Genomic DNA, 14,274 nt, shown 5'->3' with positions numbered 1-14,274 from the left:
GCCTATTGCACCCAAAGACTGATGCCATGCCACCCTACCCAGGACAGCCTGAAAGCATGTGCCATGCCCAGCCCAAGACGTGGCTGGCCATGTGAGGGACTCAGCCCAATATGCCAAGGGTGTAGTGCATGCAAGGAAGCAAAGGAATTGTGTCCTGAGGGGCAGCATCCCCATATGGGTCCCTCTCCAGCCCCATGCCTGCTCCCCATCTCCAGCTCGCGGGGAGAACCCGCTTGACTCAGAGCATCTCGTTACAGGTGTCAATGTGGGGACTTGCTCCAGAGAAAGAAGAATAAAAATTTCCTGTAATTTGAGTGGAAATATCAGGCCATCAGTAGCACAGCACTGAATAAGAAGGAAAAGGAGTAAGAGATCCTGCTGGTTGCTGTTCTGTGGGAGCTGAGGCCCATCTCTCCAGTGCTTTATTTATTTCTCTGGCTTGGCAATTTGGCAATTGCCCACAGGCTAATTAGGCACCTCAATTTTCACTTTTGTGAGTAGCATCGCAGTAAGGATTCAGGAATAAGCAATATCAATAATTTCTTCACAAATAGTTAAAGCATTTCCTGTGCATTTAAGGGCCTGAAGACAACTGGAAGCAAACTCCAGGGCTGAACTGACTCACCTAAGTGAACCTAGCAGAATAAAAGCTGCTACCCTTCTCTGCTACCCTTTAGAGATCCTCTACAAATCTGAAAACTGTTGGTAGCAGAAGGATTTCAAATCCCATTTTTCAAATTTTAGAGGCAAAGGTAGCATTTCACAAATACAGGAAAAATAGCAGAATTTGCATTCAGGCCATTGTTTGCGTTTCATGCAGCCCCAAAGCACAGTTGTTCTGCCCTGAGACAGTGGGTCAGCTCATGAGGCACCCACTTACAAAGTAGCTGCATTTTCCACAATTTTTTTTTTTTTTTTATGCTCTCCCCATACTTTTGTATTTTCTCTTTATTTCTCCCTCTCTTTCTTCCAGTGCCACTTGATAGAGCAGATCCTGTATCAATTAGGAGTGAGTCAGCATTCAATTCAATGCTAATCAGGAGGATTCACAGTCAGACAAAACAAACAAGGACTCACTCCAGATAAAATTCCAGTACAGACTAAAACACCCTAATGCCATCGATTTCTTACCAGGTCCTTGGAAGTCTTCATAATTCTTTTTGCTTTTCTTATGGCAACACTCAGTCCCACCTAAGAGAGCGAGAACAAAGTGAAAAACAACCAGATCAGCCTCACAGTATCCTACCAACTTTTCTCCCCATTTCCTACCATTTTTTTTCCTCTTTTAATATCAGTCACAGCACAGAAATGATGTATGAGCCCACAAACTCCTCATCAGTTACTTTTTATTGGACTAACAATCAATTATCCAGTCACCTTCTATGAAACTCCAGTTGCAAGAGTTCATTTATTTTGCTCCAGGGCATCATTTATTTCCCAAGGAAAAGTCCAGATCAGCTGAAGAGCTGAAATTCATATCCTGACTGCACTGTGCGAGCTGCAGAGGACATACTTCTCTAGCGACTCTTCCTGAAGGAAAACTCATCCATTAGAAGGCTAAAGGAGTGTTACTCATCTAATGTCAGTCTGACTCGCTGTGGAATGGCACAGAGGAAACATTTGCTCTTGCATGGATAAGGGCTATAGTCAGCTGAGGTTCATCCCAGCAGGGGAACATGGCATGCAGGAATGTACAAAGCAGGGAACAGAGATTGGAAGGAAAATCCCCTGCTTAGGATCCAGGAAGGTTAACTTTTTATTCTGGAAATGCCTGGCCTGGAGAGCAAGTTCTTGATGACAGGGGCAAGATAGATTTTCTATTGGGTCCATGCCAGCTTGTGTTCAAGAGACATTTTGGGATACCTCCACAATGTAGTTTTACTTATTGAAAGAAAGGTTTACTTATAGAAGAGTAGGAGAACCATTCCAAGAAAAAGTCTTGAAGAGGCATCATAAGGCCATGGGTTACCAATAAGTCAGCTACTGGTGATACACAAATAATTCCTGAAATCCCTTTGCACACAAGCTCTTTGAAGGAGCAGAGGAAATTTTGTGCAAGAGACACCATCCATGAGTGTGAGTGCCAGCCAAGGAGCAGCTCTGCTGGCAGTTGTGCCACATGTGGTGCAGCCAGGCTGTGGTCAAATGCACCTGATGGCTGCTTGCCATGGCCAGGAGCTGCCAAACAGTGCCACAGCCCTGCTCTCCAAGCTTTTCTCAAGGCTCTGCTGTTGCAAAAACCTCAACAATTACATCTTTTGCAGCTCTGGGTGCTGCCTGAAGAAACGCTGAGGCATGGGCAATAAGTGGGGGCTGTTTCTGCACCGTGCTGTTAAGCGTTGACCTGGCCTTAAGAAATTTGTCTTGTGGCACAGCACGGAAAGATCACACTGCTTCTCCTGCCACAAGGACTCTTCCCAGTCATGGAGGTGAGGAGATGCCCCAAATACACCCATGCCATCCAAAATATTGAACAACTGTTTAACAGCTCTGATGAACAGCACTTTCTAAGTTCAGCCATATCAGCTCATAAGAAAGGATGTTCTCAGAACTCCAACTTAGGAAAAAAAAACCTAAAGAAGAGACAGTCAGAGGATTTCTGGCAAGGTCAAGGTAACACCAGTGTGCTCCCCCCTGCTGCTCCATTTTCAATTTGGGACAATATTCTTGTATCTCAGTGATGACAATTCCCATATGTTGTACTGCATTTATTTAGGCCACCTTTGAAAACAGCCATATCTGTGAGGAAGTAACTGAGTGGTGGCCTCTGCCCTTCCCCCTCAGCAATCAGTATGAGGAAGGCTGAAAGCACTGCCTGTTTGGTCTCCTTCAGCAGGAATAACTACTTATGTTCTGTAGGCTTTGAGAATTGGCAAAAAAAAACCCAACCTTAAAATAAAAAAGGAGATAAAAACCAATTTTTTTTGAAAATGTTTCAAATGGAAAAAAAAAAAATCCAGACTACAAAAAACATGTTATCACCTGGTTTCTGCTCAAAATTGTTAGTGGGAACAAACTGTTCTGTCTGAAAATGACCTGCTATCAGTCCCTCCTGCAGCCCAGCCTAAGGACATTACTGCCAACCTAACATCAACTGGGTCTGAGGGCTCCGAGGTAAAGTCAGCACAAGTTTATATTTATCTGGACAGAGCTACAGGAACTCAGCAAGGGGGAAAATAGGGATGCTTCAGCAAGTGCTATTATTACAGCATTTGGAAAAAAAAAAAGAAAATGTCCCTCATGTGATGGCACCTTACTGAACAGCGGCATGCCAGATTAGAATATTAAAGCAGACTTAATTTGTATTTACAGTAATCGTTGCCAGCATTTTTGTGCTGGGGATAAAATTTAGCATGTCATTATAATTGATTTAGGCAGTGATCAAAGCAAATTAATTAACCATGATATTCAAGGGTCAAAAATTTATGGTGAACAACACAAAGGGATACGGACGAATAAGCATAAGCAGCAAGGAACAGAGACTTCTAAGCTGCTGGGTTTTAATATATGTGTCACATTAATATATGTAGCTAATACATGTTTAATTCATGGTGTCTGTAGTCTTCTAAAAATCAGGGTATGTCACAAATAGATGAGAGAAGTTAGCAATGAGCCAAGACATTGTTTTCTAGTTTCATCCCCCTGGGCAACTGCTGTCCCCAAAACCAATCATGCATCTTATGTTTGCCATAGTTATGTTGTACAATACCTGCTGCTGTCATTTCTGCAATAAAATTACTTGAGAGGCAGATGTGAAAAATGGTTTGAAATTGAGTATAATAGAAGGGAAATTCCCAGAGAAGTAGGATTTATCAATCCTTTTCTGCTGGGCAGGGTAGGAGAGACCTTTCTTGCAGACAGCAGCAGCAACACATGAGAAATGCACGCTTCAGAAAGCTGTGGGAACACTGCACTCAGAAAGCAGAAAACAAGGGAGGAAAAGGCTGGCTTGACCTTGCCTGTAGAAAATGCTGTCTCTGAAGCACTGAAGTTGACACCTTCTCTCACTTCACAAGTTACTTCAGCCAAGACCTGGGTTGGACTGCAGAAGACTGGCAGCTGAAACACCCACTGGGAAGAAAACACTGCTGGTTTCACAGCTCACCTGCAATCCCTGGCTGACACCAGCATGTCAAGCCTGCCACTGGAGGCCATTCTGCCCATACAGCCTCTCCTGCTGCACCTTGGCTAGCAAGGAGCCTCCTCTCTTTCCCATGGCATGAGAACACCACCAAGGAGGGGGTTCCCTAGGCTTCAGCAGCGGATGGATGAGTCCTGGGGAGCAGCCAGCACCATCCACCCCAAGTGAAGCAGCCTGTCACCCTGTGTGCACAAGAGATCCAACCATGGATGAGGCTGAGGGCGGGGTGTCTCTGGGATTTCATTCACTGCCTTATTTCAGTGTTCTCCACAGAGACCACGCGTTCCCAGTAATGATTTCTTTTTTGGCAAACAGATGTATTTCTCATCGCAAACAAATGCATGAACCAACTCTAATTCTCTCTCATTTATCATCCTTGTTAGCCAGCTTTTTCCCAGGAGACCAGATATTTACAAAACACTCCAAGTTTCCCTCCTAACTCATTTTCATCATCATTTAACCAAGAGTACCAAGATAGTAAAATTCTGTAAAGCTTGTCAAATAGCACGGCTAAAAGAGGGATTTGTTCATGAGCAACACTTCCTTGTCCTCACACTTTTGTCTGCCACCATCCCACCCCAAATATCTCCAAGGCTTGTTTTCAAGGGTCCTGCCTGAGACAGCTTCTACTTTGGCATGGCACAGCTGTATGCACCACCTTGCAAACCCCATGACACCCTATTTCCTTTGGATTTATTTGGTGGAATGTTGGGGTGGTATGATTTGGCTTTTTGGGGTTGTTTGGGTTTTCAGTTGGGGTAGTGTTTGTTTCATTTTATTTTCTGCCAGTGAAGAGGAGCACAGGAAATGCAGAGAAACAATTAAAGAGGAGGAACTAGCACTCATACTGTGCCTTTTTCTATTACTTGTCTATAGGTAGTTTCTTCAGGGCTCAGCTCTGGCTGCAGCAGAAACTCACATTTCAGTAGATTTTACCTGTTTCCAAAATCAAAGGCTAAAAGGAAGGCATCTTGCTCCATAGGACCTATCCTGCCTCCTAGATGCTTGCTTTACTGCTTGTGGTCTCAAAAGAAGGAATCAGGTCCCAGTCATGAGGTCTACTTTTGACTGGCAGCCTGCTCTTAGTGAAGAATGCAGAAGCACTCCCACCCTGGAGTTTGCTTCTGTCTCATCTCCCAGGAAGAAGCTCACATTTTAACTGAGAAAGATGAATGAGAGATAACAGCAGGAGTATTTTTATTTTACTAACCCCAAAGGGTTTCTTTTTTCCACCCAGAATTGGTTGGCTCCTGCTTTGTCAAACAGCATGCTGACCTCAGTAATATCTGTGAGGGATTTCGCTTTGTAGAAAGCCAGTGAAAGGCCTGATAGAGGGTACACAAAAAAACATGAGTGCTTGTGGCAGTGATGCTTATTCTGGCAAGATAAAATTATAAGATCATAAGTATGTATATTTTGGCTGATGTAAAATGACTTCCACCAAAATCCTATTGATGGAGATTAAGACAAAATATGCAGCTGAGAGGTCTCTGATAATCCAGAGCATGAAAGTGATAGGAAGCAGAAGAGGCACCTTGAAAAGCAGAAAGATGGAGTACAAACTTCCAAGACAGACTGTTTTAGTGATTGCTAGAGCACGACCACAGTGCTGAAGTCAAGCCATTATTCTGTTCCCAGCAAATCAATTTAAGTATTGCCATTTAACCAAACAGGCCAACTGGCTTAAAACAATCTAGAGACAAGCTGAGAATAATCTCCTGCAAACCCATTTGTTCCCAGGGCCAGAAAGGAGAGCTGGTAGGCAGTGTGTAAAACTCTTCACCCTACTTCAGCCCTTTTCACTCACTTGAGGACCACCCCTGTATTACATGACCTTATGCAGAAAGTCCTCCAGCATGTGAGCTGACAAACATTTTTGTGTAAAACATTATTCACTCATCCTAAACCAGCTATCTTGGATGCCTGTACTCTTTTGGCAGCCCATATTAGAATATCTGCTGTTGATATGGCTTAAACCACAAAGCACATTACAGATGTACCTGGAACCACAAAGCATTTTACAGCAGCTTCAGATACTGTCCACTTTGCAACTACTTTTAGAAAGCCTTCACTTCTGATGTGCTCTTTTAATTTGCCTCTTTGCTTAAAGGAGACCCCAGTGTGGCCACCCTCATGCTAAAGGGCAGAGAAGGACCTTTGCTCTGCCCTACAAGCCACTGGTGCAAGAAGGGGCTCACGGGACCCATTACAGGGGACATCTGGTCACACAGTTATGCTGGTGATCCAGGAGCAGCACAGGCCCCTTCCAGTCTTCCCCACCAACATCAGAGGTCTGCTCCTGCAGCTGCTTCCCAGCAGAGCAGCCCTCCTTGCCCAAGCCCCAGCAACAGGGGGCTGCCCTTGCCTGGGTTGGATTCTTGCCCTTGCCCTTCTCCTCCAGCTCCATGCTGAGAACACTGAGCTCCATGTGAACAGAGTAATATTTTTCGTTCATAATTAGAGCATAGTCTTCCAGAATAATCGCAGAGTGCTAATAGCTCTAGGCAGCTTGGCAAAAAAAAAATAAAATAATAATTTGGACTAATTTGTCAGAGACCAGGGAAGTGTGTAAAATGATGCATGTATCATTTACACAGATTGTCTCCATTAAGTAGTTTGAAAGGCCTCTGAAGAAGGGGCTCTTCCTTCCTCAAAGCACACAGTCTCACCAAAGCAACAGCGCACAAACAGAAGGAAATAAACTAATGATGGAAAAAGCAGATACATGTTGATTTTTCCACCTTAGAGATAATTAAAACCAGAGCATTACACTGCCTTCCAAGGACAGGCAACGCTATTTCTTTCATTCCCTTTTCCAGTGCAAATATGATACTAATTCTGGGAAAATGGGCATCCAAAAGTCTAAATGAATAAGTGAAGTACCTGAAAATCAATAGAGTTGAACAGAACAGTCATTAGTATTAAAGTCTTGTTCAAACACTCAGCAGGGGACTGCGCCAACATTTGCAGACTCATAAAACTGAAGTGATCAATCAAATTACAAACTAAAGAAGCAAATGTGAGGTAAACTGCATTTTATGCACCTGTGTCTCTGATTGTATATTAATTTTTTTTCACCTATAATTCATCTTTACTCAGTCTGACTAGTCAAGAGTTACTATGAGCAATTTATCAACCACTTGAGCATGAATTCCAACCACTGCTCTTCTCCTCCCATCTCCTCATGCTCTCTTGGAGAACAAGGAGAGTCAAAAAGAAGGGCACAGTCAATGCAAAAAAACCCATTTTGTTGGTAGAGTTCCCTTATTCCTGCTGAGAAACAAATACCTTGACAGAAAGGGTTTAACTACCACTTAGGAGGGAAGAGTATTTGCTTGAGCCACTCACTCAGAGGGACAGTCTCCAGGCCATGCAAAAAAAGAGTCCAAATTTTGTTAAAAAAAAATAAATAAACCAAAGGCCCACCATGTTCAGCTGTTTTTCTTGTGGACAGCGCACTCATTGAAGCAGTTGCTGGAGGTGGAAGGAGACAACACCTTGGTCCTACACCTGCTCTGGGAGATGGGTAAGAGCTCACAAAGATGTGACAGCAACCCCATGATTGGCATCCTTTCCCCTCTGTCTGCTCAGCCTAGAATTTCAACACAGGTGTTCTCATTTCTTTGCAGGAGCCACCTTGATTGAAACAGCCCGTCTCTCCAGGCTCCTTAGCTAACCCACTGTGCAGCCATGATGAGCCCATCTTTCTCTTTAAGTTCATTGCCTGTATCCTCTTTCACTTCAAGAGGTACCTTCTTGCACTTCTGACACTCAGCTCAGGATGGGGGGTTTCTGTGGCACCTGTTTGATGAAGTTTGGGCAATATCCTCCTTGAGTCAGGTCAGTGTGGGCCCTCTCTGCTGCTTGCACTCGTCTTCTTTCACCCCCTGTGTGGTTGCACACCCATAGATCTCCATGTTGAGGTATTGTGGAGCACAGACCCACACCTGCTATAAACCAAATGTTACTGCCATCCTTGGAAGGCAAGTGTTTCTCCAGACCTTAAATACTGGCAGAACTAAATCCATCTTGGAGATGAACTGCAGATCACTGATGCCTGTAGAAAGATTGTCTGATTTCAATGATTGCTGGAATAGACCCTGTGTGAAACATCTCATGCAGCATGTCAGTAGAAGCCTTTCTCCATCCATGTAGGGAAAAATATTTCCAAAAATAGGTGCTGAAGTGAAAGGCTTGCTTTTCAACACCACCAAACAACCCCCATCACTCACAGGTTTTAGTTTGACTGGAGGTACATGATGGATGGGCTGGAAAAAATTACTCACAACCAAAAGAATCCCAAAACAAGCAGCACATGTTTAGACACCTATGCAGATATGTATCTGTGTGAGCATAGCAAAGGTCCAGGACATGCAATCAAGGACGTGCAAATGTTGTAGCAAGTAACCGTGCATCAGAGAAGCGCGGGTAATTAAATATGATTTCAGCCTTTGGCAAAAGGTAATGCACATTAGCTTAAACCCCTTGCACTGCAGACTAGTCAAAGTCAAATAGCCCTACGTTTGCAGCAGGTAACTTGTGCCCACGCAGGCTGTCACGGCAGATCAGGCAATGTGGGGATCACTCGTCATGCCGTGGTAACGCGGTGGGTGAACCTCAGCTGAGTGTCTGCTTTGGGGTTATTGTACTGCTTAACAGTGAAGTCCCCACTCTTACTCACTGATCCAGAGAATTTGGCCCTGTCACTCCCACACACCCTCAACCCAGCTGGTGATGGTCCACACAGGTAATGTGTGTTACACACCTTTTGTTCAAACAGACATTTTTTAGGAATGTCCGTGTTCTAAATGTTTATTTCCTAGACAACGTGTGTGCAGTGGAAGCCTTCAAACTGCCCAATTCCAGCTTAAATGACATTCCACAAGCAGTAGTTTTAAGAAAAGTGGGAAAACAACTCACCTTTGGAGGAGAGTAGAGATGACAAAGCGGTTGTCCTGGATCCTGTTTACACAGCCTCAAGGAATGGCAAACCACATCGGCATTCATTTCCTTGTCTATGCTGAATGAAATGGTGCATAAACAAAGACTATTATGTTTTTCTGGGCTCTTGAAAGTAGAAGCAATTTCCATGGGAAGCTAAATCTTCCCAAAGCCACACAATAATCTCAGCTCACTTCACCGTGGCCCATAACCGCTGCTCAGTACAGTGCTGGCTTCGAACGATTTCCTGCCACGACATCCTACTCTGCATTTAAAATTGGAAGCCAGGATGATGAAAAAGGACTTTGCTCTACATGCAGCACCTGAATCAAATGCATTATAACCATTCTAATTTTTTAATCAATCATAAGCCTGACAAAGATTTAAAGGTTAAAGTTAATGCATATGCAATTTGGCACATATGAATGTTCAATCATTAACTCCACAAAATAACCAGAAATCCTTCAAAGATCCTTAACCTTTAATCACCAAGCATGAGTGCTAGGATTGTTTCTTCCTTTTTGGGACACACCTCTGGGCTAATCAGGAATTAAATTAAAATGTTTGATTATAGCACTTCTTAGTCCTGTAAGCACATTGCAGCTCCTTGGCTAGTTTTAAAAACAAAAATAAAAGCCCTAAGGAAGAAGAAGGTCTAGTAAAAGCTCTGTTAATTAAACTAAGAACTTTCAAAGAGGAATAAAATGACCTACATTTTATTTTTTTAATCACTTAGATTAAATAGTAGGCTTCCCCAAGAGTGCATATCAAGGTCGGGGCTGAGTACATGTAGGGGCTGACAATTAGAAAGCATGATTAAAGGTAGAATGGAAAGCAAGAGCCAAGCAACAACAGTGTGATTTTATAGAACCTGTCTCACACACACGAGTTATTTAAATTCCTCCCTCAGCCAAATGAGCTGAATTTCAAAAGATAATTATATCAGGTGGGCCTGATCTGAGATTTAAATGGAATATCAAAATGGTTACCAGTGGCAGCCTGTGTTTATTCACTCAGGAATAGCTGTGCCAAATGCCAAACCAGAATCACTCTGAAGCATCTTTGCTTTAAAAATAATGTGGTTTTAGGAGTGAAATCCCTCCACTTCAACCTGACAGCACATCTGTACATGTCAAGAACAAATTAAGCAAAAATCTGAGAGGACACAGGAGTACTTACAGTTCAGCTATGTGTGGTCCGTAGAGTTCAGCAAGCACATAACAGAAGCCTTGCAGTTTTTCTAGAAAACATAATAATTTATTATTTTTTTAAAGTAACTGAGCATGGTGAAACTGGTTTCATAGCAGTCCAAATATAGCAGCAGTTGGTTCATTAAGGTGAGTGCTGATTTACCTTAGGTGAAGGCATGTGCATCTGTGACCTCAGTGTAGAACCAGAGAATGGGAAAATCTGAATTTCTAATCTTGCATAAAATCCTCCTGGCCTTAGGTAAGTCACATGATAAAGACTAATAAGGATAACTAGCTCTTGTTAATTTTTTCTGCATATGGCATAATGGAAAAGTTAAAAGAAACTGTGCATGACACAGCATCTTCTAAACAACTTAAACAAACATCTCAGTCGGTTTGAAAGAAGAAAACAATCACATAAAGCACAGAAAGTGTTGTTGGGCTTGCTGCTACTCCTAGAACTGCCTGGAAGCTTCTGGGGGCTTGTGGAGTTAAGAGAATATGTTTTGTGTAGAGCAGGAGTTGTGCAGGAGTAATTGTATTCAAAGTAATACCTGACACTTTCCATTTGGCTTCCTTTCACAGTCTACAGCCGTGTGCCTTTTTGGGAAGCTGGCTCAGGTGGTTTCCTTAATATCTGTGAAGCATGTTGTCAATAAGATAGTTCATCAGAGATTTCTTTGAAGTGCTGTTGTAAAATAACAGGTGATCCGTGCACCTGAGCAAAGACCCTGAGGAAGAGTGGGGGCATACAAGCATACAAGAATACAAGCAGGGCACTGATCTGACAGTTCCGTGAAGGAAAACTGTCTGTTTCTTGGCTTGAACAGAATAAAGGTGGTTAACCATGCACACATCCTGCAATGGAGGTGTGAAACCTTGCTCCAGCTCAGGTGGTGCTGTGAGATGTCATAAGAGACATTCACACAATGAATGTGAACACAAGGTTCACACAAGTGCCTTGACAACAAACTTGCAGCTCCTCCAACTCCTTAGAGTTGTCATTTTCTCTTGCACCTCCATTACCCAGCCAGATAACTATTTGTACTTGGGGAAGAAAGCACAGAGTATTCTCATCTTTGCCAGAGAAAAGCCATAGAAACACCTGAAACAATCGCTTCCCTCTAACTTTGGGCTGAATATTCCATTTTAACAAGTGTCAGGCTGGATGTGCCCAGGGCCAGGGGGCTGCTGCATGCAAGGTGGGTAGGTTTGCTGTGTGGATGCACAGATCCTTGTGGCAGGGTTTGACTCCACTGGTGGGCATGGGTGTGCTCCTGCTCCCACAGCTGCTCTCCTGCCAGGATTGCAGGCACCCCAGCTGGCAACCTGCACCTGAGAAAGGAGGACTGGCACCAGAAAGGTGTATCAGGGAATGAAGAGATAATTTCCCCAGCACTCTCCGACTCATGGTGTTGCAGGCAGCTCCTGAAACTACAGTAGCTGATTTTTCTCATCCCATGACAGATGTTTTATTTCAATCAAGTTATTAGCTTCATTTCTTTGCCTCCTTTGCAGCATAACTCCTCACTATTGCCTCTTTAGAAGCAATCTGCAAGTAAAAATTGGTCTCCTGACTAGAATTAGATTTTATTCTTGTTCACCTAAAATGAAGGAAGTCGCAGACATCAATAACCCTGTGTTTGGCATCACTGCTGATTAGAACACCCTCTGATGAGGCTTGCCAGTGGGGTATCTGGCTCCCTAAAGTAGCCTGCAGGCAAACATAGCTGGCTTCCCCAACACCTCCCCAGTGCATCACAAGTGATGGTCTCCTTATGAGTTTCCCAAACCAGCTGGCTTCCACAACATTTTTGTCTCTGGAGGAGCCAGCTGGCTGCTGTAACCTCTCCTGGTGTCTGAGAAGAGAGGAGAGTTGGACTGCCTATCAGCTCTGGGGAGCTGATGGAGGTGTTTTGCTGGTCACACTGGTTTCCTATGCATGTAGGAAACTTAATGTTTAATTACCCCGTAGTGTAAAAAAATGATGGGAGGTAAAAGGAATAGTAATAATGTTAAATTATCATTGAGCACATAAAGTCCTCTTGGAAGATTCAGGTACCATTCAGGCTTTGGCTTTCAACAAAACACCAAGACCAAAGCCACAGACAGCGTTTACAGGACTTGCCATTGGAGCCAGGCTGTATTCGTGTGTTTGCAAACCTCCAGCTCTGCTGACACACACAAGGAGAGAATATTGCAGAGAGAAATCTCTGTTAGGAAGATACAGTGTAAGTCAGAAAACAGGGAGAGAAAAAGACAAAAAATGATGAATAACTCTGGGTGTTCAGGGGCAAGAAAAGAGCTTAAACAAAACTAAATGCTGGAAAAATTAGAGAAAATGTGGAATATACTTGCTTCAGCTACAAGAGATCCCCTAAGATCCCTTAGTTCCCCTAAGAACTGTCTGGAAGGTTTTCCTATATAGCTTCATAGTCCTGGAAACACAAATGCTGGCTGAATCCCAGAGGACAAATATTTGCAAAAAAGATGCTATTATCATGTTGCCATTTGCACTTGAGCTCAAAGGTGTTTACACAGCAGTGGTCAACACAGAAGCAGAGCATGACTCAGAGGCAAAGCTGGAGGCAGAGGGTCTCAAAGCACATTTCAGGTATCAGACACCTCTGTGTCATTAAGCAGACAGTCAGTATCCAGGCAAACATACATTCATGCTAACAGCACCTCTTACATTGCAAATACTGCCCCTTCCCCCAGACCTGGCCCTTCTATCTGCTCAGGAACCTTCTTTGCTTGTGACATTACTCTTCTTATTCTCATAGGTTTATTTGCCATGTCGATTGAATCACACATATTGCAAGCATTTCCATACAAATGAGGCTGTGGTTCTGTTTTCTACACAGCCTGTGAGATTGAGTGGGACTGACAGGTACTGAAATTTTCTCTCTTTTTCTCTAAGCATTTTTTATTCTTCAACATCACATAACTTTACAGAAGGCTTTATCCAAATCTGACTTGATTGTAATCAGAATTATAGGAGGCTTTCAAAAAACCCCTCTTTCGAGGGGTTTTGGAGTCCTACTCCTTTTTATGCCTTAAGAAAAGCCTCGCTGCCTTTAATTTGTTGCTGTTATTCTTGCCATCGATTGTAGGCATGTGCATAATAATGAAATTGTTTCTCCATGTGAAATGCATGACCTGCTTTAGTATGCTTGCTCCTCATGAGCATCCAAAGCTTCTCTACTGTTTCAAGCAGTAAGAGGAAGCTGTTGGTTCCTGCTGGGCTGCAGTGTTCCCCTCCCAGGAGAGGATAAATCGGGTTACACTGTAGCTCCCATACAACCCATAGGATTTTTCACTCCTTTCAAGTTCAGGGTCAGTTTTTTTTTTTCTACTGGGTATATCCATGCATCTCAGAAGGTAACTGGATTATACAGATTCAACTAAAGGGATAATAGGATTTTATGTGTGTAAAGAATGACAGCTGAAAAGAAATATCTTGACATGTCAGAAGAACAAGGTCCACTGAGTGAATCATGAACACAGAGCTAGCATGTCATAATTTAAAGAAGAAAATTGTATTTTAATAGCAGGATCAGTGCTTCTAATTGCAACTTCATGGTTATGTGCCTGTAATTTAAAACACTGAGGATATGACTTATGGAATAGAAATCAGATAAGCGTCATTCTATCAATGAATCCTAGCAATTAGCTCCCTGCCCCATTCTGCCTTGGGAAATCCTCCCTTGGAAAGAAGGGAATTAATATTCTACACATAGCTTCTGTGAAACTAGGGTCTACAGAGCAAGATGGTTTCTCAGAGATACAATTAATGAAATCATATAAAAATGACATTTTAATGAAGAATCCTAAGCCATCTTTTTACATTAATACTATGAAAAAGATATCATGAATGTGAGATCTAGTTACTTAAATAGTTATATGATTGGTCTGTGAGGCACAATGCTGTTCTGGCATTCAAACTGTTCTCTATTTAGGGGTGTGCATGTGGAGCTCCAACCTCCTTTGGGTAGATAAAAT

The 14,274-nt window shown here is 42.9% G+C and overlaps 1 protein-coding gene across 1 annotated transcript in view; it reads right to left on the bottom strand.

The window, feature by feature from the left end:
- The window catches only part of AOAH (acyloxyacyl hydrolase), a 75,623-nt gene that overhangs the window by 46,530 nt on the left and 14,819 nt on the right, over positions 1–14,274 (bottom strand). The window contains exons 4-6 of the mRNA XM_023919428.2: positions 10,262–10,322; positions 9,062–9,161; positions 1,132–1,191 (exon numbers count right to left, since the gene is read on the bottom strand). Coding sequence (XP_023775196.2) covers positions 1,132–1,191; positions 9,062–9,161; positions 10,262–10,322 — 221 coding nt within the window. The remainder of the gene's footprint in view (positions 1–1,131; positions 1,192–9,061; positions 9,162–10,261; positions 10,323–14,274) is intronic.

The sequence above is a fragment of the Cyanistes caeruleus genome, chromosome 1, assembly GCF_971803275.1.
Source record: "Cyanistes caeruleus chromosome 1, bCyaCae1.hap1.1, whole genome shotgun sequence".
In the NCBI taxonomy this organism is placed as follows: Eukaryota; Metazoa; Chordata; class Aves; order Passeriformes; family Paridae; genus Cyanistes; species Cyanistes caeruleus.
This window is presented reverse-complemented; position numbering and strand designations above follow the sequence as displayed.